The 23,217-nt window shown below is 45.9% G+C and overlaps 1 protein-coding gene across 14 annotated transcripts in view; it reads right to left on the reverse strand.

The window, feature by feature from the left end:
• The window catches only part of LOC126365747 (adipokinetic hormone/corazonin-related peptide receptor variant I-like), a 1,043,803-nt gene that overhangs the window by 132,765 nt on the left and 887,821 nt on the right, over window positions 1-23,217 (reverse strand). For all 14 annotated transcript variants that reach the window (XM_050008213.1, XM_050008214.1, XM_050008209.1 and 11 more), the window contains one exon: window positions 16,501-16,606. In XM_050008213.1, coding sequence (XP_049864170.1) covers window positions 16,501-16,606 — 106 coding nt within the window. The remainder of the gene's footprint in view (window positions 1-16,500; window positions 16,607-23,217) is intronic.

The following is a 23,217-nucleotide window of genomic DNA, read 5'->3' on the forward strand; positions in this document are numbered from 1 at the left end:
TCCGTCTGACTTTCATCTCTGCTCACATGAACCGCTGCTGTCTATGGAGGCGACTCGAATTTCATCGGGACGACGGGACACTTGAGCTAACAAGGGAACCTCCCCATCGCACCCCCCTCAGATTTAGTTATAAGTTGACGCAGTGGATAGGCCTTGAAAAACTGAACACAGAGCAATCGAGAAAACAGGATGAAGTTGTGTGGAACTATGAAAAAAAATAAGCAAAATATACAAACTTAGTAGTCCATGCGCAAGATATGCAACATCAAGTGGAATACGGATTCAGGAGCACCGTGGTCCCGTGGTTAGCGGGGGCAGCTGCGGAACGAGAGGTCCTTGGTTCAAGTCTTCCGTCAAGTGAAAATTTAATTTTTTTATTTTCAGTCAATTATTATCTGTCCGTCCGTCCGTCCGAAGCGAGGTAACTGCACGGTAGTATGGGGACGCTACACCTAAACGGAAAAAAATTGAAAACGTGAAAAATATATGTTTTGACAGAGCACGGGGAAAACTGTGCGACTGTGAAACTGTTGCATTCATTTCTTGCAGTTTAACTGACAAACTCTTATGTTTTCATCACTCTTTTGGGAGTGATTATCACATCCACAAGAAAACCTAAATCGGGCTAGTGTACAAGTCGTGTTTTCCTGTGGAGGAATCGGTTGACCTATGACCTTGCGATCAAATGTTTTCGATTACCCTTTGGAGAGGCACGTCCATTCGTCTACTAATCGCACGGTTTTGCGGTGCGGTCGCAAAACATAGACACTAAACTTATGACAGTGAACAGAGACGTCAATGAACGAACGGACAGAACATAACTTTGGGAAAATAAAAGAGTAAACATTTCACTCGACGGAAGACTTGAACCAAGGACCTCTCGTTCCGCAACTGCTCACGCTAACCAGTAGGGGACGATCGCGTAAAACACGGGTCCTGCCATCGTAGTCTTATGCCCCCACTCCGTCCGACAATAACTCCCCTGCGACACAGCGGCGTTTTGTTTCTCGACTCGACAAATCGACGCAGGCAGCTTCCGCTGACAAGCTGACACGGTACTTGAGACGTTCTACCGTCCACTCCACTGGCGAAAGCATTCCAGCCGTCGGTCCGCCCGGGCGTCTGGGCGTAACGCGGTCTCTGCCAGCGGTGGCTTGTGACATACATTCTCTACGATCACAGGTTTTTAGATTGACATAAATGTGGGAGAGTGAAATTAATAGTTATCTGCTGTACAACAGTCATGCATATGAACATATTTACACTACTACAGCCTTTGCGAATAATAATAGTAATAACCTGTCTGAAAAAGGAAAGAATTGTTTCTCGGTAAATTTGTTATTTTGTACATTATTAACCATAGTTAAGGGCAAGAGCGAAATAACGTGTAAGCTTTCGTTACTCTCCGTTTCGCATTCTTTTGTAAGTGGGAGTCTGTGTGAGTTTTTAATCTTTTGGGCAAATGTACAAGATCCGTAACACATGTGCTACTTAACGATTTAACTTGCGGGCTGTAAATCAGACATTCTTACGATGCACGTACGCGACAACTTCCGCTTATTATATATACACTTCTTTGGTCGCTTGTATTCCGCTTATTTGTTTTCGTCACTTTCTCGGTCAAATGATTTGGTCTGGGAGGCCCTAGCTGCTTGTTTTGGTAATTTACTTTTCAGTTAGCACTTAAAACAGATTCAATAGAGTTCACTTTGACACAACACTTGAAATCAGATTCCAGCACAGTAAAGAACCAACTCCAAACGAAAACTGCCGTTTGTGGAAATGATTAAATTCATATAGTAATGTCTAATAACGCAAGTCCCAAACCGCACTAGAATAGAATCGAGGCGATGAAAACCATAACGGTGAAAAGCACACTGTCGCCGATCCCACATCTAATTGAACATCAAAGAAATCACTGAGACATTTTTTTGTGAATGTTCATACACTCCTGGAAATTGAAATAAGAACACCGTGAATTCATTGTCCCAGGAAGGGGAAACTTTATTGACTCATTCCTGGGGTCAGATACATGACATGATCACACTGACAGAACCACAGGCACATAGACACAGGCAACAGAGCATGCACAATGTCGGCACTAGCACAGTGTATATCCACCTTTCGCAGCAATGCAGGCTGCTATTCTCCCATGGAGACGATCGTAGAGATGCTGGATGTAGTCCTGTGGAACGGCTTGCCATGCCATTTCCACCTGGCGCCTCAGTTGGACCAGCGTTCGTGCTGGACGTGCAGACCGCGTGAGACGACGCTTCATCCAGTCCCAAACATGCTCAATGGGGGACAGATCCGGAGATCGTGCTGGCCAGGGTAGTTGACTTACACCTTCGACGATCACCAGAGGTGTACGGCCAGTGTAGGAGATCGCTCCCCACACCATGATGCCGGGTGTTGGCTCTGTGTGCCTCGGTCGTATGCAGTCCTGATTGTGGCGCTCACCTGCACGGCGCCAAACACGCATACGACCATCATTGGCACCAAGGCAGAAGCGACTCTCATCGCTGAAGACGACACGTCTCCATTCGTCCCTCCATTCACGCCTGTCGCGACACCACTGGAGGCGGGCTGCACGATGTTGGGGCGTGAGCGGAAGACGGCCTAACGGTGTGCGGGACCGTAGCCCAGCTTCATGGAGACGGTTGCGAATGGTCCTCGCCGATACCCCAGGAGCAACAGTGTCCCTAATTTGCTGGGAAGTGGCGGTGCGGTCCCCTACGGCACTGCGTAGGATCCTACGGCCTTGGCGTGCATCCGTGCGTCGCTGCGGTCCGGTCCCAGATCGACGGGCACGTGCACCTTCCGCCGACCACTGGCGACAACATCGATGTACTGTGGAAACCTCACGACCCACGTGTTGAGCAATTCGGCGGTACGTCCACCCGGCCTCCCGCATGCCCACTATACGCCCTCGCTCAAAGTCCGTCAACTGCACATACGGTTCACGTCCACGCTGTCGCGGCATGCTACCAGTGTTAAAGACTGCGATGGAGCTCCGTATGCCACGGCAAACTGGCTGACACTGACGGCGGCGGTGCACAAATGCTGCGCAGCTAGCGCCATTCGACGGCCAACACCACGGTTCCTGGTGTGTCCGCTGTGCCGTGCGTGTGATCATTGCTTGTACAGCCCTCTCGCAGTGTCCGGAGCAAGTATGGTGGGTCTGACACACCAGTGTCAATGTGTTCTTTTTTCCATTTCCAGGAGTGTATATACAGTGTGGTCCGCCGTAAGACCAACAGATGTCAGAAGCATGAATAAATTCTACAGTCTCACAATCGATGACAATGTACTTTATGGTTCTCAGCACCTCGAATGGATTTGTATTGCATGTATAGTATGTTAACCGGGGACCTAGAAACGACGGAGAAGCTCCGTCCCCGCCGCAGCCGCAGTGGTCCACAACCCCACGACGACTACCGCAGATCATTTCACCCCTCCACCGCCCCACACCGAACCCAGGGTTATTGTGCGGTTTGGTCCCCGGTAGACCCCCCAGAGAACGTCTCACACGACACCAGACGAGTGTAACTCTTATGGTTGCTTGATAGAGAAATGATAGTGTACGCGTGCGTGGAGCACTTGTTTGCGCAGCAATCGCCGACATAGTGTAACTGAGGCGGAATAAGGGGAACCAGCTCGCATTCGCCGAGGCAGATGGAAAACCGCCTAAAAACCATCCACAGACTGGTCGGTTCACCGGACTTCGACACAAATCCGCCGGGTGGATTCGTGCGGGGAACAGGCGCTCCTTCCCGCCCGGAAAGCCGTGCGTTATAGACCGCACGGCCAACCAGGCGGGCGGGCTCGAATTGATTACTGTAAGATAAAATCCAAAACTTAATACATAAATACTTAATACGAGGGGTAGTTGGAAAATAAGTTGCCCCTGTCGACTGTGGGCGAAAGACGACACGGCAGGTCAATGCGCACGTGCAAGACACTGATACACCACTGGGGTAGAGGTCGACCGCGATCAAGCAGATAGCGCTGTCGCAATGCCTGCGCAAAGCGGAGGCCAGCCGCTCGGTCTTTTCCCGGAGCTATGGAGAGAAGGTGCGTTTTGGAGTCGTGGTCAAAGGCGGAAGTGAGAGCTGTTGTCCACTATGAATGGGCACGTGGAGTATCAGGCACAGAAATTCATAACCGCCTTGTTGAGGTGTATGGGTCTGGTGTGATGTCGAGGCAAATGGTGCGGAGATGGTGCCAGCAAGTCAGTGATGGACGTCAGCAAGTGCAGGACACGCCGAGACCTGGACGGACGCGCACGGCCACTTCAGATGCAAAATCAGGAAGGTGGATGACGAGATTAAAGCAAATCGGCGTATCACCATCGATGGAGTAGCGGCAGAACTTGGAATCGGACATAGCGAGCTCACAAGATCATCCACGACATTCTTCGATACAGAAAGGTGTCAGCACGATGGGTGCCCCGCCAACTGACCCCGACACACATGGAACACTGCGTGACGTTCAGCCTGGAACAGCTCGTGCTTTACCATGAATCTGGCAATCACCTTCTGTTTCGGATTGTGTCGGGGTATGAAAAGTGGGTACACCATTACACACCCGAATCGAAGGCTGCATCCATGGAGTGGAAACATCCGTCATCACCTGTCCGAAAGAAGTTCAAAAGCACTCCGTCTGCAGGTAAAGTGCTACTCACCGTTTCCTGGGACGCCAAAAGGGTTTTGCTGATGGACTTTCTGGAGGATGCAACCATCAATGCTGCGCGTACTGTACCACTCTGTCGAAATTGAAAGAGGTGATTCGGAAAAAGCGGCCTGGCCTCAGATCTGGCGTTCTGCTGTTGGATGACAATGCGAGACCACACACGGCGACGGCAACGCAAAACCATATTGCAAGTCTTGGTTGGGAGCGCCTACACCATCCGCCTTACAGTCCGGATCTCGCACCAAGTGACTTCCATCTGTCTCCTGCTTTGGAGGACACTCTCAGCGGAAGGCGCTTTGGCAGCAGTGCTGACGTCAAACAAGCCGTTCAAAGCTTCTTCCGTATGCAACGCCCTAGTTTTTTCCTGGAAGCCTTTTTGAAGCTTATAAAGCGGTATGACAAATGTCTCAATGTACTTGGAAATTATGTAGAAAAATAAACACACAGCTCTGACCACAGTTGACAGGGGAGACTTATTTTCCAACTCCTCCACATATATACACTACTGGCCATTAAAATTGATACACCACGAAGATAACGTACTACAGACGCGAAGATTAACCGACAGGAAGAAGATGCTGTGATATGCAAATGATTAGCTTTTCAGAGCATTCACACAAGGTTGGCGCCGGTGGCGACACCTACAACGTGCTGATATGAGCAAAGTTTCCAATCGGTTTCTGATACGCAAACAGCAGTTGACCGGCGTTGCCTGGTGAAACGTTGTTGTGATGTCTCGTGTAAGGAGGAGAAATGCGTTCCATCACGTTTTCGACTTTGATTGTAGCCTATCGCGATTGCGGTTTATCGTATCGCAACGCTGCTGCTCGCGTTGGTCGAAATCCAATGACTGTTGGCAGAATATGGACTCGGTGGGTTCAGGAGGGTAATACGGGACGCCGTGCTGGATCCCAACGGATGAACTGTGGTAAGGTGTTGAAGCTGCATAGGCAGCTGTACCTGTACACGTCATGCAAGCTCTGTGTGACTCAATGGCCAGGCGTATAAAGGCCCTTATTATGGCGAGAGGTGGTTGTTCTGGGTACAGATTTCTCAGGATCTATGGATCCAAATTGCGTGAAAATGTAATCACATGTCAGTTCTAGTATAACATATTTGTCCAATGAATCCCCGTTTATAATCTGCATTTCTTCTTGGTGTAGCAATTTTAATGGCCAGTAGTGTAAATCCAATACTTAATATATTATATCGCATTCATAATCCCAGAAAATATTTTTTCTGTCGTTATAACCTATATTGATATCCGATCTAATGTTACCATACAGTGAGTGAATTGGCGTATCTGAGGAATCTGCTACCGTCTAGAGGGAATTATGCGAAGCGAACGGAGATAAAAGTCTGTTGCAGTGTGCTACCACCTGATTGCACTAGCACTGACGTAAACTTGTAGCTGCGTGGTAAGGGCTTCCAGTGCACGTTTTGAACTGTGCACGTTGTTTATCAAATCCGTAGGTATGAGGCGTGTCAGAGAATTACGTCACGTCAGTGGCGCGTGTGCAAAAGCTCCCCTGTGTGCTTGCGACCCTGACGCCAAGTTTGGCGGTGTCCAGAGCAGTTGCAATGAAGTACTGCGCGTTGGATTTAGCGCCGTGTATTTCAGATTTCCGCATCTACATTATGTTTAACAACACTCAAAGAGAAAAAAAACTAATAACTCCGAAAGGTGTCAGAAGTTAGGGTGTTCACGTGCTCTTGTGCTTTTACTTTTGTCCCCATTCGCTTCGCATAACTGCCGCGGATTTCTGAACGCAGCAAGTTCTGCGCCTGGTCTACAGTAGCGTACCAGCGGTGGCGCAGCTACAGCTGTTGCGCTCTGACTGCGCCCCACCTCCACGCCCGCACCTCCATCTGCATGCAGAATGAGGCGGTGGCAGCTGCTGCTGCCATCCACTACTCGCACGCATTCACATCGGCGCCCGAACAGCCGCGGCCGATGTGCAACAACACACGTCACGGCTTCCATTTCCGCAAGGCAGCCGTTCGATTTGCCACCGCCAGCTCCTACACAGCAGTCACAGGGGCGAGGAAGAAGGGGAACTCTGAGTCCTCGCACCCGACTTATGACGTCACGTTAGTGGTCTTGGCACGACCTGAGATCGTCAGAGCTCTGAGCTGCCACGTGCAGACCACATATCTACGTCTCAAGTCTTTGGTGTCTGTTACTGATTCACCCCAGTTTCTAAATGAGTCACTGCATAAGTTGGAAGTTAGTTTTGTCGTACACTGGTATCCAACATTAAAGCAACAAACCACTATTTCTCCATCCTGTGTCTAATTCACGACAAAATCATACAGACTGTCAACAGATGCCCGTAAGAAAGTGTTGTGCGCGGAAGACCTATATGTCTGACATCGATCAGTATTAGAATTTTACAACATGTTTTTTGCTCGCGCAGCATGTTGTTTCTGGAAACCCAGAATCTACTCTGTAGGAAAAAACATGGATTCCGGAAACAGCGATCGTGTGAGACCCAACTCGTTTTATTTGTTCATGAGACCCAGAAAATATTAGATACAGGCTCCCAGGTAGATGCCATTTTCCTTGACTTCCGGAAGGCGTTCGATACAGTTACGCACTTTCGCCTGCTAAACAAAGTAAGAGCCTACGGAATATCAGACCACCTGTGTGGCTGGATTGAAAAGCTTTTAGCAAACAAAACACAGCGTGTTGTTTTCAATGGAGAGACGTCTATAGACGTTAAAGTAACCTCTGGCGTGCCACAGGGGAGTGTTATGGGACCATTGCTTTTCACAATATATATAAATGACCTAGTAGATAGTGTCGGAGGTCCCATGCGGCTTTTCGCGGATGATGCTGTAGTATACAGACAAGTTGCAGCATTAGGAAATTGCAGCGAAATGCAGGAAGATCTGCAGCGGATAGGCACTTGGTGCAGGGAGTGGCAACTGACCCTTAACATAGACAGATGTAATGTATTGCGAATATATGGAAAGAAGGATCCTTTATTGTATGATTATATGTTAGCGGAACAAACACTGGTAGCAGTTACTTCTGTAAAATATCTGGGAGTATGCGTGCGGAACGATTTGAAGTGGAATGATAATATAAAATTTATTGTTGGTAAGGCGGGTGCCAGGTTCAGATTCATTGGGAGAGTCCTTAGAAAATGTAGTCCATCAACAAAGGAGGTGGCTTACAAAACACTCGTTCGACCTATATTTGAGTATTGCTCATCAGTGTGGGATGCGTGCCAGGTCGGGTTGACAGAGGAGATAGAGAAGATCCAAAGAAGAGCGGCGCGTTTCGTCAAAGGGTTATTTGGTAAGCGTGATAGCGTTACAGAAATGTTTAGCAAACTCAAGTGGCAGACTGTGCAAGAGAGGCGCTCTGCATCGCAGTGTAGCTTGCTGTCCAGATTTTGAGAGGGTGTGTTTCTGGATGAGGTATCGAATATATTGCTCCCCCCTACTTATACCTCCCGTGGAGATCACGAATGTAAGAGAGATTCGAACGCGCACGGAGCCTTTCCGGTAGTCATTCTTCCCGCGAACCATACGCGAATGGAACAGGTGAGGGAGGTAATGACAGTGGCACGTAAAGTGCCCTCCGCCACACACCGTTGGGTGGCTTGCGGAGTATAAACGTAGATGTAGATGGCACTCCAACAAAGGACAACCAGGCCAACGATGACTTACGGCACCTATCATTTGGGCTAGTGTTTCCTGGGTAGTCCCACTTCTACAATCGCTGTGTACACAGTCATAGACAGGGCAATATGGCCAGAAAAGCATACCAGACTCTCTGCGCAAAGGGCCATAGGAAGAATGGAAGCAGGACAGTCGCAGACTGATGAGGCCTCATGACTTAATGTGAGTCGGTTTCTTGTTTCTCTATATACCAACCCCGAGGGCAGGGTCGACCATGTGGGACATCAGAAAAGAGGACCGTTTTTTGGCTACAAGTGCACGACGGTACCACCTTAGTACTGCACGGCATTTGGCATCTGATCTCGCAGCATCCACTGGACGTGTTGTATAGTGGCAAATAGTGTACAGAAGGCTTCGACAGAGTGGCCATTATTGTCGGAGACCTGCTGTATGAGTCGGCCGTGGCGGCCGAGCGGTTCTAGGCGCTTCATTCCGGAACCGCGCGAATGTTACGGTCGCAGATTTGAATCCTGCCTCGGGCATGGATGTGTGTGATGTCGTTACGTTAGTTAGCTTTAAGTAGTTCTAAGTCTAGGGGACTGATGACCTCAGATGTTAAGTCCCGTAGTGCTCAGAGCCATTTGAACCACTTTTGAACCTGCTGTATGTGTACCCCTGGTGCTTGTTGGTAGAAGGAACCTCTAGAGTGGACACATCAACATGCCACCTGGATGATCGATCGGTGGGCCAATATTCTTTTCTCAGTTGAGTCGCGATGTGGTCTGGAAACTGATTGTCGAAGGATTCGCATCTGGAAGGCGCCTGAAACACCGTGGAAAGAGACCGATATCAAGGAGGTTCTCTAATGTGCGCAGAGATTATGTTGACAGCTCGAGCACTTCTGCATGACACTGTATGGATGAATCGGCAAGGCTTAACTGCTGCCAGGTGTCGTGTAGAAATCTTGGGCCCTCGTGTGCGTTGTTGCGAGCTGTTGTGGACCCAGACTTCATACTGCTGCCCGATACTGCACCACCTCATAGACCACGGATGCTGATGTTTTCTTGGAAACAGAAGATAGAGCACGCATGGAGTGGCCTGCTCGCTCTCCCTGTTTGAATCCCTTAGAGAATGTCTGGGATGCACTAGGGAGGCAGGTTGCTTCACGTCAGCATACACCACCCACTCTCCAAGATTTGCGAGCAGCCCTGCAGGAAGAATGGGCGTTATTTCCTCAACATGAGACTGATGTCATCACTCACAGCATGCCCGTTACCCCTTTCACACATGGCTTCCTCCTCCGGGTGGAGGATCCACCTTTCTGTGAAGTTTGTGGCGTGCCACTTTTAGTTCAGCATACTGTGGCTATGTGTGTCTTGTATACTGATTTTAGGGCAGCCCTTGGTCTCACTGGAGATCTGTCCACTGTCCTCGCAGATGCCTATAACAGTATTAACAGAGTGGTGAAATTTTGTGAACTATCAATCCCCATCCCTAAACCGGTGGTATGGCGGCAGACTTTAGTACGTTATAAAGTGCTCTGCATGTGGGGACAGCCTTTGTCCCCACCCATGAGATTTCATGTTGACTTTTCGTCAGGGCGCTGATGAATGTCGAGCGCCCCCTCAACCCAACTCATCATCATCATCATCATCATCATCATCATCATCATCAGCAGCAGCAGCAGCAGCATGCCCGTCGTTATCAGCCCTGTACTGATAGCAGACGTGGTTCCACCCCATACTAAGCACATTAACCAGCTGTCGGAATGTCTGTGCAAATCTACATCTACATCGATACTCTGCAAATCACATTCAAGGGCCTGGCAGAGGGTTCATCGAATCACCTTCACAATTCTCTTTTATTTCAATCTCGTACAGCTCGCGGAAAGAATGAACACCCATATCTTTCCGTGCGAGCTCTGATTTCCCTTATTTTATCGTGGTGATCGTTCCTCCCTATGTACGTAGGTGTCAACAAAATATTTTCGCATTCGGGGGAGAAAGTTGGTGATTGGAATTTCGTGAGAAGATTCCGTCGCAACCAAAAACGCCTTTCTTTTAGTGGTTTCCCACCCATATCCTCTAACATTTCTGTGATACTCTCTCCCATATTTCGCGATAATAGAAAACGTGCTGCCTTTCTTTGAACTTTTTCGATGAACTCCGTCTGTCCTATCCGGTAAGGATCCAACACCGCGCAGCAGTATTCTAAAAGAGGACGGACAAGCATAGTGTAGGCAGTCTCCTTAGTAGGTCTGTTACATTTTCTAAGTGTCCTGCCAATAAAACGTAGTCTCTGGTTATCTTTCCCCACAACATTTTCTGTGTGTTCCTTCCAATTTAAGTTGTTCGAATTGTAATACCTAGGTATTAAGTTGAATTTACGGCTTTTAGATTAGACTGATTTTTCGTGTAACCGAAGTTTAGCGAGTTTCTTTTAGCACTCATGTGGTTGACCTCACACTTTTCGTTATTTAGGGTCAACTGCCACTTTTCGCCCCATTCAGATATCTTTTCTAAATCTTTTTGAAGATTGTTTTGATCTTCTGATGACTTTATTATTCGATAAACGACAGCGTCATCTGGAAACAAACTAAGACGTCTGCTCAGATTGTCTCCAAAATCGTTTATGTAGATAAGGAACAGCAATGGGCCTATAATACTACCTTAGGAAACGCCAGAATTCACTTTGTTTTACTCGATGACTTAACGTCAATTACCACGAACTGTGGCCTCTCTGACAGGAAGTTAGAAATCAAGTCACATAACTGAGACGATATTCCCATAAGCACGCAATTTGACTATAAGCCGCTTGTGTCGTACAGTGTCAAAAGTCTTATGGAAATCCAGAAATACGGAATCGATCTCAACTCCCTTGTCAGTAGCACTCAACACTTCATGCGAATAAAGAGTTAGTTGTGTTTCACAAGAAACATGTTTTCTAAACCCATGTTGATTGTGTTTCAATAGAACGTTTTCTTCGAGGAAATTCATGATGTTCGAACACAATATGTGTTCCAGACTACTGCTGCATATAAACCTAAATGACATGGGCCTGTAATTAAGTTTATTACTCTTACTAGCTTTCTTGAATATTGGCGTGGCCTGTACAACTTTCCAGTCTTTGTGCACGGATCTTTTGTCGAGCGAACGGTTGTATATGGTTGTCAAGTACAGATATAATGCATCAGCATACTCCGAAAGGAACCTAATTAGTACACAGTGTGTACCAGAAGACTTGCTTTTATTACGTGATTTTAGTTGCTTCACTACTCCGAGGGTATTTACTTCTACGTTACTCGTGTTGGCAGCTTTTCTTGATTCTAATTCTGGAATATTTATTTCGTCTTCTTTCGTGAAAGTATTTCTGAAGACTGTGTTTAGTAACTCTGCTTTGGCAGTCTTCGATAGTACCTCCATTGCCATCGCGCAAAGAAGGCATTCAATGTTTCTTGCCGCTAACATACTTAACATACGACGAGAATATCTTTGGATTTTCTGCCAGGTTTCGAGACAAAGTTTCGTTGTGGAAAGTGTTATAAGCATCTCGTATTGAAGTCCGCGCTAACTTTCGAGGTTCTGTAAAAGATAGACAATCTGGGGTTTTGCGTCTGTTAAAATTTGGCATGTTTGTTTCGTTGTTTCTGTAACAGTGTTCTGGCCCGTTTTGTGTACCAAGGAGGATCAGCTCCGTCATTTGTTAATTTATTTGATATAAATCCCTCAATTGCTGCCGAAACTATTTCTCTGAATTCAAGTCACATCTTGTCTACACTTATATCACTAATTTGGATGGAGTGGAGATTGTCTCTCAGGTAGACGACAAGTGAATTTTTATCTGCTTCTTTGTATAGGTATATTTTTCGTTTTTTGAAAGATTTGGGGGTTACAATATTCAATATCGATAGGACAACCCTGTATCCGTTTTGATGCTCGTTAATCACTCAGGATTATTTGTTGCTAAGAGGTCAAGTGTGTTTTAACAACCGTTTACTATTCGCGTGAGCTCATGAACTAACTGCTCGAAATAATTTTCAGAGAATGCATTTAGCACAATTTCAGGTGATATTTTATGCGTACCTCCGGAATTAATCAAGTATTTTCGCCAATATATCGAGGGTAAATTTTAGTCCCAACCAACTATAATCGTATGACACGGGCACATGTCACTCTCGTGGGTATGATGGCGTGCCTAGCAGAATATTAAAGTGCTGTTAGCCCTGTACTCAGCCATATTTGTAATTTTTAGTTTAAGAATGGTCAGTTTCCTGAACGATTATATTACTCATCAGTAAAGCCGCTTTATGAAAAGGGAGATAGGGATAATGTAGACAATTTCACACATTTCTACGCCATCAATGTTTGCTAACGTTATTGAAAAGACTGCATATAAGGATAATTGATCATTTTATATCACATAATTTGCTATAAAATGTACAGTTCGGCTTTAAAAGTCATTTAACAACTGAAAATGCTATATTCTCTTTTCTCTCTGATGTAGTGGATGGATTAAACAAAAGGTTTCCAACGCTAGACATATTTTTTGATTTAAATAATTGTTTTAATTGTGATGATCACAAAATATTGCTCTAGACGTTGGACCATTACGGAATACGGAGAGCAGTTCGCAATTGGTTCACCTCTTACTTCAACAACAGACAGCAAAAGGTATTGTTCACAGTGTTGAGAATGGGTATGATGTGGAGTCTGAGTGGGGTACGGTCAAATGGTGAGTGTCTCAAAGATCAGTGTTGCGGCTACTCCGCTTCCTTATATATATAAATGACGCGCACTCTAGTATTACGGGTAACAATAAAATATTTCTGTTTGCTTGGTAGTAAAGGATGTTGTGTGCAACACTGGCCTGTTTCAAATAGTGCAGTTGATAACATAAGTTCATGGCTTGTAGGAAATAAACTAACGCTAAATCACAGTAAGACTCAGTTTTTACAATTTCTAACACACATTTCAACAAAACCCGACGTTTTAATTTCACAGAATGGGCATATGATTAGCGAAACTGAACAGTTCAAATATCTAGGTGTTCAGATAGAGAGTAAACTGCCGCGGAAAGCCCACGTTCAGGATCTTGTTCAAAGACTTAATGCTGCCATTTTTACTATTCAAACGTATCTGAATTGAGTGGTTGTTCGACACGATAATTAGTGTACTTTGCTTATTTTCATTCGCTTGTGTCGTATGGTATTACAAGTATATATTAGGGTAACTCTTTCCATTCTACAAGGATATTTTTGGCTCAGAAACGGGCGGCTCGAGCAATAAGGGGTGTAAGTCCGCGAACCTCTTGTCGACCCCTGTTCACTAGTCTCGGTATTTTGACATCGGCCTCTCAATAGATACATTCCTTACTATCATTTCTTGTTAACAGTATTACCTTAAACCCAAGAATAAGCAGCTTTCAATCAGTTAATACTCGGCAGATATCAATCCTGTGTTTGGATCGGACTTCCTTAACTCTTGTGCAGAAAGGTGTGAAGTATACTGCTGCAGCCGTTTTCAACAAGCTACCAACTGAATTCAAAAATATCAGCAGTAATCCACGCGCTTCCAAATAGGAATTGAAGAGCTTCGACATGGGTCACTCCTTCTATTCTGACGAGGAGTTCCTTGAAAAAATAAGCTGATTCTTGTATTGTTGATTGCCTTTACTTAAACTTATGGCTTGACCTTTTATGGGCTCATAAACGTTTTATTTTCATCTGTTATTACTTTTATGTAGTACGCTACTGGCCATTAAAATTGCTACACCACGAAGATAACGTACTACAGACGCGAAATTTAAGCGACAGGAAGAAGATGCTGCAATATGCATATGATTAGCTTTACAGAGCATTCACACAAGGTTGGCGCCTGCGGCGACACCTACAACGTGCTGACATGAGGAAAGTTTTCAACCGATTTCTCATACACAAACAGCAGTTGACCGGCGATGCCTGGTGAAACGTTGTTGAGATGCCTCTTGTAAGGAGGAGAAATGCGTACCATCATGTTTCCGACTTTGATAAAGGTCGGATTGTAGCCTATCGCGATTGCGATTAATCGTATCGCGACATTGTTGTACGCGTTGGTCGATATCCAATGACAGTGAGCTGAATATGGAATCGGTGGGTTCAGGAGTGTAATACGGGACGCCGTGCTGGATCCCAACGGCCTCGTATCACTAGCAGACGAAATGACAGGCATTTTATCTACATGGCTGTAACGGATTGTGCAGCCACGTCTCGATCTCTGAGTCAACAGATGGGGACGTTTGCAAGAAAACAACCATCTGCACGAGTTCGACGTCGTTTGTAGCAGCATGGACTATAAACTCTGAGACCATGGCTGCAGTTACCCTTGACGCTAAATCACAGACAGGAGCGCCTGCGATGGTGTACTTAAAGACGAACCAGGGTGCACAAACGGCAAAACGTCATTTTTTCGGATGAATCCAGGTTCTGTTTACAGCATCATGATGGTCGCATCCGTGTTTGTCGACATCGCGGTGAACGCACATTGGAAGCGTGTATTCTTCATGGCCAACTGGCGTATCACCTGGCGTGTTGGTATGGGGTGCCATTGGTTACACGTCTCGGTCACCTCATGTTCGCACTGACGGCACTCTGAACAGTGGATGTTACATTTCAGATGTGTTACGACCCTTGGCTCTACTCTTCATTCGATCCCTGCGAAACCCTACATTTCAGCAGTATAATGCACGACCGCATGTTGCAAGTCCTGTACGGGCCTTTCTGGACACAGAAAATATTCGACTGCTGCCCTGGCTAGCACATTATCCAGATCTCTCACCAATTGAAAAGTCTGGTCAATGGTTGCCGAGAAACTGGCTCGTCACAATACTCTAATCACTACTCTTGATGAACTGTGGTATGGTGTTGAAGCTGCATGGGCAGCTGTACCTGTACACGCCATCCAAGCTTTGAGTCAATGGCCAGGTGTATCAATGCCGTTATTACGGCCAGAGGTGGTTGTTTCGGGTACTGATTTCTCAGGATCTATGCACCCAAACTGCGTCAAAATGTAATCACATGTCAGTCGTAGTATAATATATTTGTCCAATGAATACTTGTTTATCATCTGCATTTCTTCTTGGTGTAGCAATTTTAATGGCCAGTAGTGTAACTTAATCAGAAGAATAAGCAGCTTTCACTGAGTTAATACTCGGCAGAAAACAATCGGACTTCCTTAACTCCTGTGCAGAAAGGTGTGCACTATACTGCTGCAGCCATTTTCAACAATCTACCAACAGAATTAAAAAATCTTAGCACCATTGCTTGCGCTTCCAAATCGGACAGAAGAGCTTCCGCATTGTTCAGTCCTTCTGTTCTGTTGAGGAGTTCCTTGAAAAATTAAGGTGAATGTTGTATTGTTGATTGCGTTTGCTTAAACTTATGGCATGACTTTTTTGGGCTCATAAACATTTTATTTTTATCTGTTATTACTTTTATGTAGTAATTTCATGTACCGACGCGTTCCATGACCTTGGAGATTTGCTCCTCAGTTTGGACCTACGTAACTAGACGTGTAAATCAGTAAATGAAACTTCCTGGCAGGATAAAACTGTGTGCGGGACCGAGACTCGTACTCGGGACCTTTGCCTTTCGCGGGCAAGAGCTCTACCAACTGAGTTAAAATGGCTCTGAGCACTATGGGACGTAACTGCTGTGGTCATCAGTCCCCTAGAACGTAGAACTACTTAAACCTAACACAACCTAAGGATATCACACACATCCATGCACGAGGCAGGATTCGAACTTGCGACCGTAGCGGTCCTGCGGTTCCAGACTGTAGCGCTTAGAACCGCTCGTCCACTCAGGCCGGCCCTACCAACTGAGCTACCCAAGCACGACTGACGCCCTGTCCTCACAGCTTTACTTCCGCCAGAGAGCTTCTGTAAAGCCTGGAAGGTATGAGACGAGGTACTGGAGGAAGTAAAGTTGTGAGGACGGGGCGTGTGTCGTGCTTGGGTAGCTCAGTTGGTAGAGCTCTTGCAAAGGTCACGAGTTCGAGTCTGGGTCCGGCACACAATTTTAATCTGCCAGGAAGTTTCATATCAGCGCACACTCCGCTACAGAGTGAAAATCTCATTCTGGAAATAAATACATGACTAAAGACAGGGAAATGACGGAGCAGCGGCGAGGCAGTGTCGGCTGACCTGTGGCGTGCTGCAGAGCACCGACATGATCCAGGCGGCGGCCAGCAGGTAGCGGCCGCGGCGCGCCACGTCGCTCAGCTTCATCGGCTTCAGCACCGCGAAGTACCTGTGAACACCACGCGCAGTCACAGCAGCGCGTCAACAGGACCCCCATATAACCTCCGTCCAATACATTACACATCTGGGAAAGAACTTTTCAAAAGCCAAGGTCGCATACAGGGTGTGGCACGAAATCTGTTACCAATTGTTTCTATTACAATTTATGCTACACATTAGATATCCCGCTGGGACCACTACAGCAGCACCAGCAGCGATTGGAAATACAAATGAGTTACGAAATCTACATCTACATGATTACTCTGCAATTGACATTTAAGTGCTTGGCAGAGGGTTCATCGAACCACAATCATACCATCTCCCTACCATTCCACTCCCGAACAGTGCGCGGGAAAAAACGAACACCTAAAACTTTCTGTTACAACTCTGATTTCTCTTATTTTATTTTGACGATCATTCCTACCTATGTAGGCTGGGCTCAACAAAATGTTTTCGCATTCGGAAGAGAAAGTTGGTGACTGAAATTTCGTAAATAGATCTCGCAGCGACGAAAAAGTCTTTGCTTTAATGACTTCCATCCCAACTCGCGTATCATATCTGCCACACTCTCTCCCCTATTACGTGATAATACAAAACGAGCTGCCCTTTTTTGCACCCTTTCGATGTCCTCCGTCAATCCCACCTGGTAAGGATCCCACACCGTGCAGCAATATTCTAACAGAGGACGAACAAGTGTAGTGTAAGATGTCTCTTTAGTGGACTTGTTGTATCTTCTAAGTGTCCTGCCAATGAAACGCAACCTTTGGCTCGCCTTCCCCATAACATTATCTATGTGGTCTTTCCAACTGAAGTTGTTCGTAATTTTTACACCCAGGTACTTAGTTGAATTGATAGCCTTGAAAATTGTACTATTTATCGAGTAATCGAATTCCAACGGATTTCTTTTGGAACTCATGTGGATCACCTCACACTTTTAGTTATTTAGCGTCAACTGCCACCTGCCACACCATACAGCAATCTTTTCTAAATAGCTTTGCAACTGATACTGGTCTTCGGATGACCTTACTAGACGGTAAATTACAGCATCATCTGCGAACAGCCTAAGAGAACTACTCAGATTGTCACCCAAGTCATTTGTATAGATCAGGAACAGCAGAGGTCCCAGGACGCTTCCCTGGGGAACACCTGATATCACTTCAGTTTTACTCGATGATTTGCCGTGTATTACTACGAACTGCGACCTTCCTGACAGGAAATCACGAATCCAGTCGCACAATTGAGACGATGCCCCATACGCCCGCAGCTTGATTAGATGTCGCTTGTGAGGAACGGTGTCAAAAGCTTTCCGGAAATCTAGAACTACGGAATCAACTTGAGATCCCCTGTCGATAGCTGCCATTACTTCGTGCGAATAAAGAGCTAGCTGTGTTGCACAAGAACGATGTTTTCTAAAACCATGCTGATTTCGTATCATTAGATCGTTCCCTTCGAGGTGATTCATAATGTTTGAATACAGTATATGCTCCAGAACCCTACTGCAAACCGACGTCAATGATATAGGTCTGTTCAAAAAAATGGTTCAAATGGCTCTGAGCACTATGGGACTCCACATCTATGGTCATCAGTCCCCTAGAACTTAGAACTACTTAAACCTAACTAACCTAAGGACATCACACAACACCCAGCCATCACGAGGCAGAGAAAATCCCTGACCCCGCCGGGAATCGAAACCGGGAACCCGGGCGTGGGAAGCGAGAACGCTACAGCACGACTACGAGATGCGGGTGATATAGGTCTGTATTTCGATGGATTACTCCTACTACCCTTCTTAAACACTGGTGTGACCTGCGCAATTTTCCAATCTGTAGGTATAGATCTATCGGTGAGCGAGCGGTTGTATATGATTGCTAACTATGGAGCTATTGCATCAGCGTAATCTGAAAGGAACCTAATCGGTATACAATCTGGACCTGAAGACTTGCCTGTATCAAGCGATTTGAGTTGCTTCACAACCCCTAAGGTAACTACTTCTAAGAAACTCATGCTAGCAGCTGTTCGCGTTTTAAATTCTGGAATATTTCATTCGTCTTCCCTGGTGAAGGAATTTCGGAAAACTGCATTCAATAACTCCGCTTTAGCGGCACAGTCGTCGGTAACAGTACCATCGGCACTGCGCAGCGAAGGTATTGACTGCGTCTTGCCGCTTGTGTACTTAACATACGACCAGAATTTCTTCTGATTTTCTACCAAATTTCGAGACAATGTTTCGTTTTTGGAACCTATTAAAGGCATCTCGCATTGTAGTACGTGCCAAATTTCGCGCGTCTGTAAATTTTAGCTAATCTTCGGGTTTTCGCGTTCTTCTGAACTTCGCATGCTTTTTCCTTGTGACGTGTAATTCACGATACTGTCGCTAGGAGACTAGTAAGCAGCAATGGCTGACAATGGAAGACTGACGACACAGCGACGATCGGCAATTGTGTTACTTTTTCATGAAACGAAAAACCTTGTTATGACTCAGAGGCGTTTTCGACAACAGTTTAACACACGACGGGTCCCTTGCAAGAAGACAATCCACAGATTGTACGATAAATTTGTACGGTCTAAGCCTGTTTGTTCGCCGGAGAATATTGAAGCGGTACGAGTTGCTGTACAGAGAAGTCCCGGGAAATCGAGTAGAAAGGCAGCAGCGCAACTGGTAATATCCAGACGCTCCGTTCAACACATTCTTAAAAGTGACCTCAAAATGTACCCATACAAGATGACCTGTGCACAGAAGCTCACTGAAGAACACGAGCAGCAGAGACTACTGTTTGCTCAGTGGGCGGAGGATAGGGAAGAAACTCTCAACAACGTTTGGTTTTCAGACGAGGAGCATTTTCATTTAGACGGTGTGGTTAACAAACAAAATGTACGCTTTTGGGCCACTGAAAACCCACAAGTGCTTCATGAACGACAACATTATGCTCCGAGGATTACAGCGTGGGCAGCGATTGCCAGTCACGGACTTATTGGACCCTTTTTCTTTGAAGAAACTGTGAACAGCGAGCGTTATTTGAGCATGCTTCGCAATAGCTTCATTCCACAGCTACTTGCTACTGCCTTGCCCGTCAACACGCAGTGGTTCATACAAGATGGAGCAAGGCCACATACTGCAACCACTGTGTTGGAGTTTTAACACGAGCATTTCGACATGCAGATCATTTCACTCAGGTTTCCAGGTCGCTTCAATGACGGACAAAATTGGCCCCCCAATAGTCCAGACCTCAATCCATGTGACTTTTTTCTTTGGGGGTACCTAAAGGAAAAAATTTTCCCGAAGCGTCCACGTGATTTAATGGAGCTCAGAAGACTTATTCTTCGAGCTTGCAGTGAAATTACGGAAGACATGTGCCGTAGGGTAATCACTAACTTCATTGTTCGTTTTAAGGAAGTTAGGAAACGAAATGTCCTGAATTACAACAAATCTCCATGGACGGCTCTTCATTGTAGTATATGTTCCTTTCAGATTGTATTGACAATAAAGTTTATATTCAAAAACAAAATGGTAACACATTTCGTGCGCCACCTTGTTCATTAGTCTTCATTGTTGACAATCGGTTTCGACAGTGTAACTGTCATCTTCTGATCTGTAACATAATGCACATACACTCAAGTGACGAAAGTCACGGGATCCCTCCTAAATTCGCGTCGGATTCCCTTTTGTCCGGCGCAGTGCAGCATCTCGACGTGGCATGGACTCAACAAGTCGTTGGAAGCCGCTGCTGAAATATTGAGCCATGTCGGCTCTATAGCGTCCATAATTGTGAAGCGGTTGTTCGTGCAGAATTTTGTGCACGAACTGACCTACCGATTATGTCCCATTAATGTTCGATGGGCCTTATATCGGGCGATCTGGTGGCGAAATCTTTTGCTCGATTTGTCCAAATGTTCTTCTAACAAATCGCAAACAATTCTGGCCCAACGACATGGCGCACAATCATCCAAAATATCCTATCGTTGTATGGGAAAATGAACTCCATGAATATCTGAAAATGGTCTCCAAGTAACCTAACATTAACATTTCCAGGCAACGATGGATTAAGTTGCACCAGAGGACTTAGTCAGTTCCACGTAAACACAGCCCACACCATTATGGAACCACGACCAGCTTGCTGCTTTGTGGTCAGCCGGTGGGACTTTGGGACTTTGTGGGTGACTGGAGAGATAAGACAAGGGAGATCTGTTCTTGTACAAGATTCGGAGGGTAATTATGATCTGTGAAGATCTCGGGGAGATCCTTGGTATAATCATAAAGGGACTGCTCATCACTACAGATGGCAAAGCTGTATGGAAGGGATTCCTCAGTATGGAATGGGTGCCAACTGGAGGTATTGCTGATGGTTGGTAGGTTTGATATGAAGGTGCTGATGCAGCTATCTTTGAGGTAGAGATCAAGATCAAGGAAGGTGGCTCATTGGATTGACGAGGAGCAGGTGAAGCAAATGGGGAAGAAGGAGTTGAGGTTCTGGAGGGATGTGGGTAGGGTGTCCTCATCCTCGAGCCAGATCACAAATGTCATCAATGAAACTTAACCAAGTGAGGGGTTTGGGGTTCAGCGTGGTTAGGAAGGATTCATTTAGATTGTCCATGAATAGGCTGGCACAGTTGGTGCCATATCACTTTTATGAAGTATTATCTGTAAGTTTTAGATATTCTCTTATAAAAATAAGAATGATGCTTTAAAGATTAATTTCCTGTCTCAGCTTCAAGGTAAAATCGTATTACGCATTTGGTTGAGATAGATACAGCAAACAGCTGCACCAAGCCCACTGTAACTATAAAAAACAAGGGTCTTCTTTTGTCACTTATACTATAAATATGCCGATAAATGCAGATGTATCTATTGTGACACAATCCGGCACAGGTACCATGGCGTCTCCAGAAACCTTAAAATGAGTGCTAACTCTCATTATGTAGTAATTTTTTGTAGTTCAGAAAGTTTATGTTTTTTCCTGCAGACCATCAACTTGGTCACAACAAATTGTGAAAGGATGCAAGGACATAGCACCTATATCCCGGCAACACAATAATATTGCACCTGGGAGTGAGGGTGCTTCAGTCAGCTTATGATGAGTTTTTACCATGATATTTCAAGAGGATTTGCTGTACCACTTGATAGCATTATGGAGCCACGACCAGCTTGCACAGTCCCTTGTTGACGGCTTGGGTCGATGACGTAATGGGGTCAACGCCACACTGGATCTCTACCATCAGGTCTTACCAACCGAATTATGGACTCTTCTGACCAGGCCACTGTTTTCGAGTCGTCTAGGATCCAACCGATATGGCGGCACCAGCCTAGTAGAGACGCCGCAGGCGATGCCGCGCTATTAGCGAAGGCACTCGCGTCTATCGTTTACTGCCATTGCCCATTAACAGCAGATTTGGCCTAACTGGGCCAGCAGATACGTTCGTCGTACGTCATACATTGATTTCTGCGGTTATTTCACTCATCGTTGCTTGTCCATTAGCAATGACTACACAAACTCCGCTGCTCCCGGTCGCTAAGTGAGCGCCGTCGGTCACTGCGTTGTTCGTGGTGAGAGGTAATGCTTGATATTTGGCGTTCTCTGCACACTCTTAACACTGTGGAATATCCCAAGCGTCTGGTTCCACCTACCGTTTCGCTTTCAGAGTCTGTTAATTCCAGCCGTGCGGCCATGATCACGTCGGAAACTTAAACACGAAACATTTAAGCACAAATGACAGCTCTGCCAATGCACTGCCCTTTTGTACTTTGTGTTCGCGATACTACCGCCATCTGTACATGTGCATATCACTATCCCATGTCTTTTTTCTCCTCAGTTACATGATATACAGGGTGCGTCAAAAAATGTATACACACTTTAAACTGTCATAGACAATTTATTTCCCGTTCTACAAGGTTAAATATCTGTGCGAAAGTAATGTTATGGTCCTTCAACAGGTGACAGCAGTGCCAAGGAAGTGACCGCAACATGGCGGACGTGCGTTTGAGCTTTGAAGCGCGGAAGCAGATAATTAAGTGGTACTGGAAGTTTGAGAATGTAACTGCGGTTCGAAGACAGTGGAGAAGTGAGTATGGTACAGAACCATCTTCAAGGTTAACAATTACACGTCTACGAGACAAATTAGAAATTCATGGAACAGTCTGTGATGTGCATAAAGGTTGATCAGGGCGACCTCGTACAGCTACAAGTGATGATTACACAACTGCGTTCTTGGAACTGTTTCAGCGTTCGCCTCAAAAATCTTCAAGGCAAGCGGCACATGTTAGTGATGGAAGTGCTAGTAGTGTGCTACGCATTCTGAAGAAAGGCAAGTTCTGTGTGTACGTTCCAAGGCTGGTGCAACAGCTAAGTGACGACGATCCAGATCGAAGGTTAGAATTTTGTGAATGGGTTCAGGAGATGGTGAGACGTGAACCGGGATTTATGGGTAGCATAATTTGGTCGGATGAAGCCCAATTCAAACTCAATGGAACTGTCAATAGGCACAATTGTGTGTACTGGGCTGAAGATAATCCTCACATTACAGTTGAAAAGGCTGTGAATTTGCCTGGTGTAAATGTGTGGTGTGGTTTGTCTGCAAGGGGACTCATGGGGCCTTGCCGCTTAGAAGGTACTGTTCCTGTAGAAA

The sequence above is a fragment of the Schistocerca gregaria genome, chromosome 4, assembly GCF_023897955.1.
Source record: "Schistocerca gregaria isolate iqSchGreg1 chromosome 4, iqSchGreg1.2, whole genome shotgun sequence".
Taxonomy (NCBI): domain Eukaryota; kingdom Metazoa; phylum Arthropoda; class Insecta; order Orthoptera; family Acrididae; genus Schistocerca; species Schistocerca gregaria.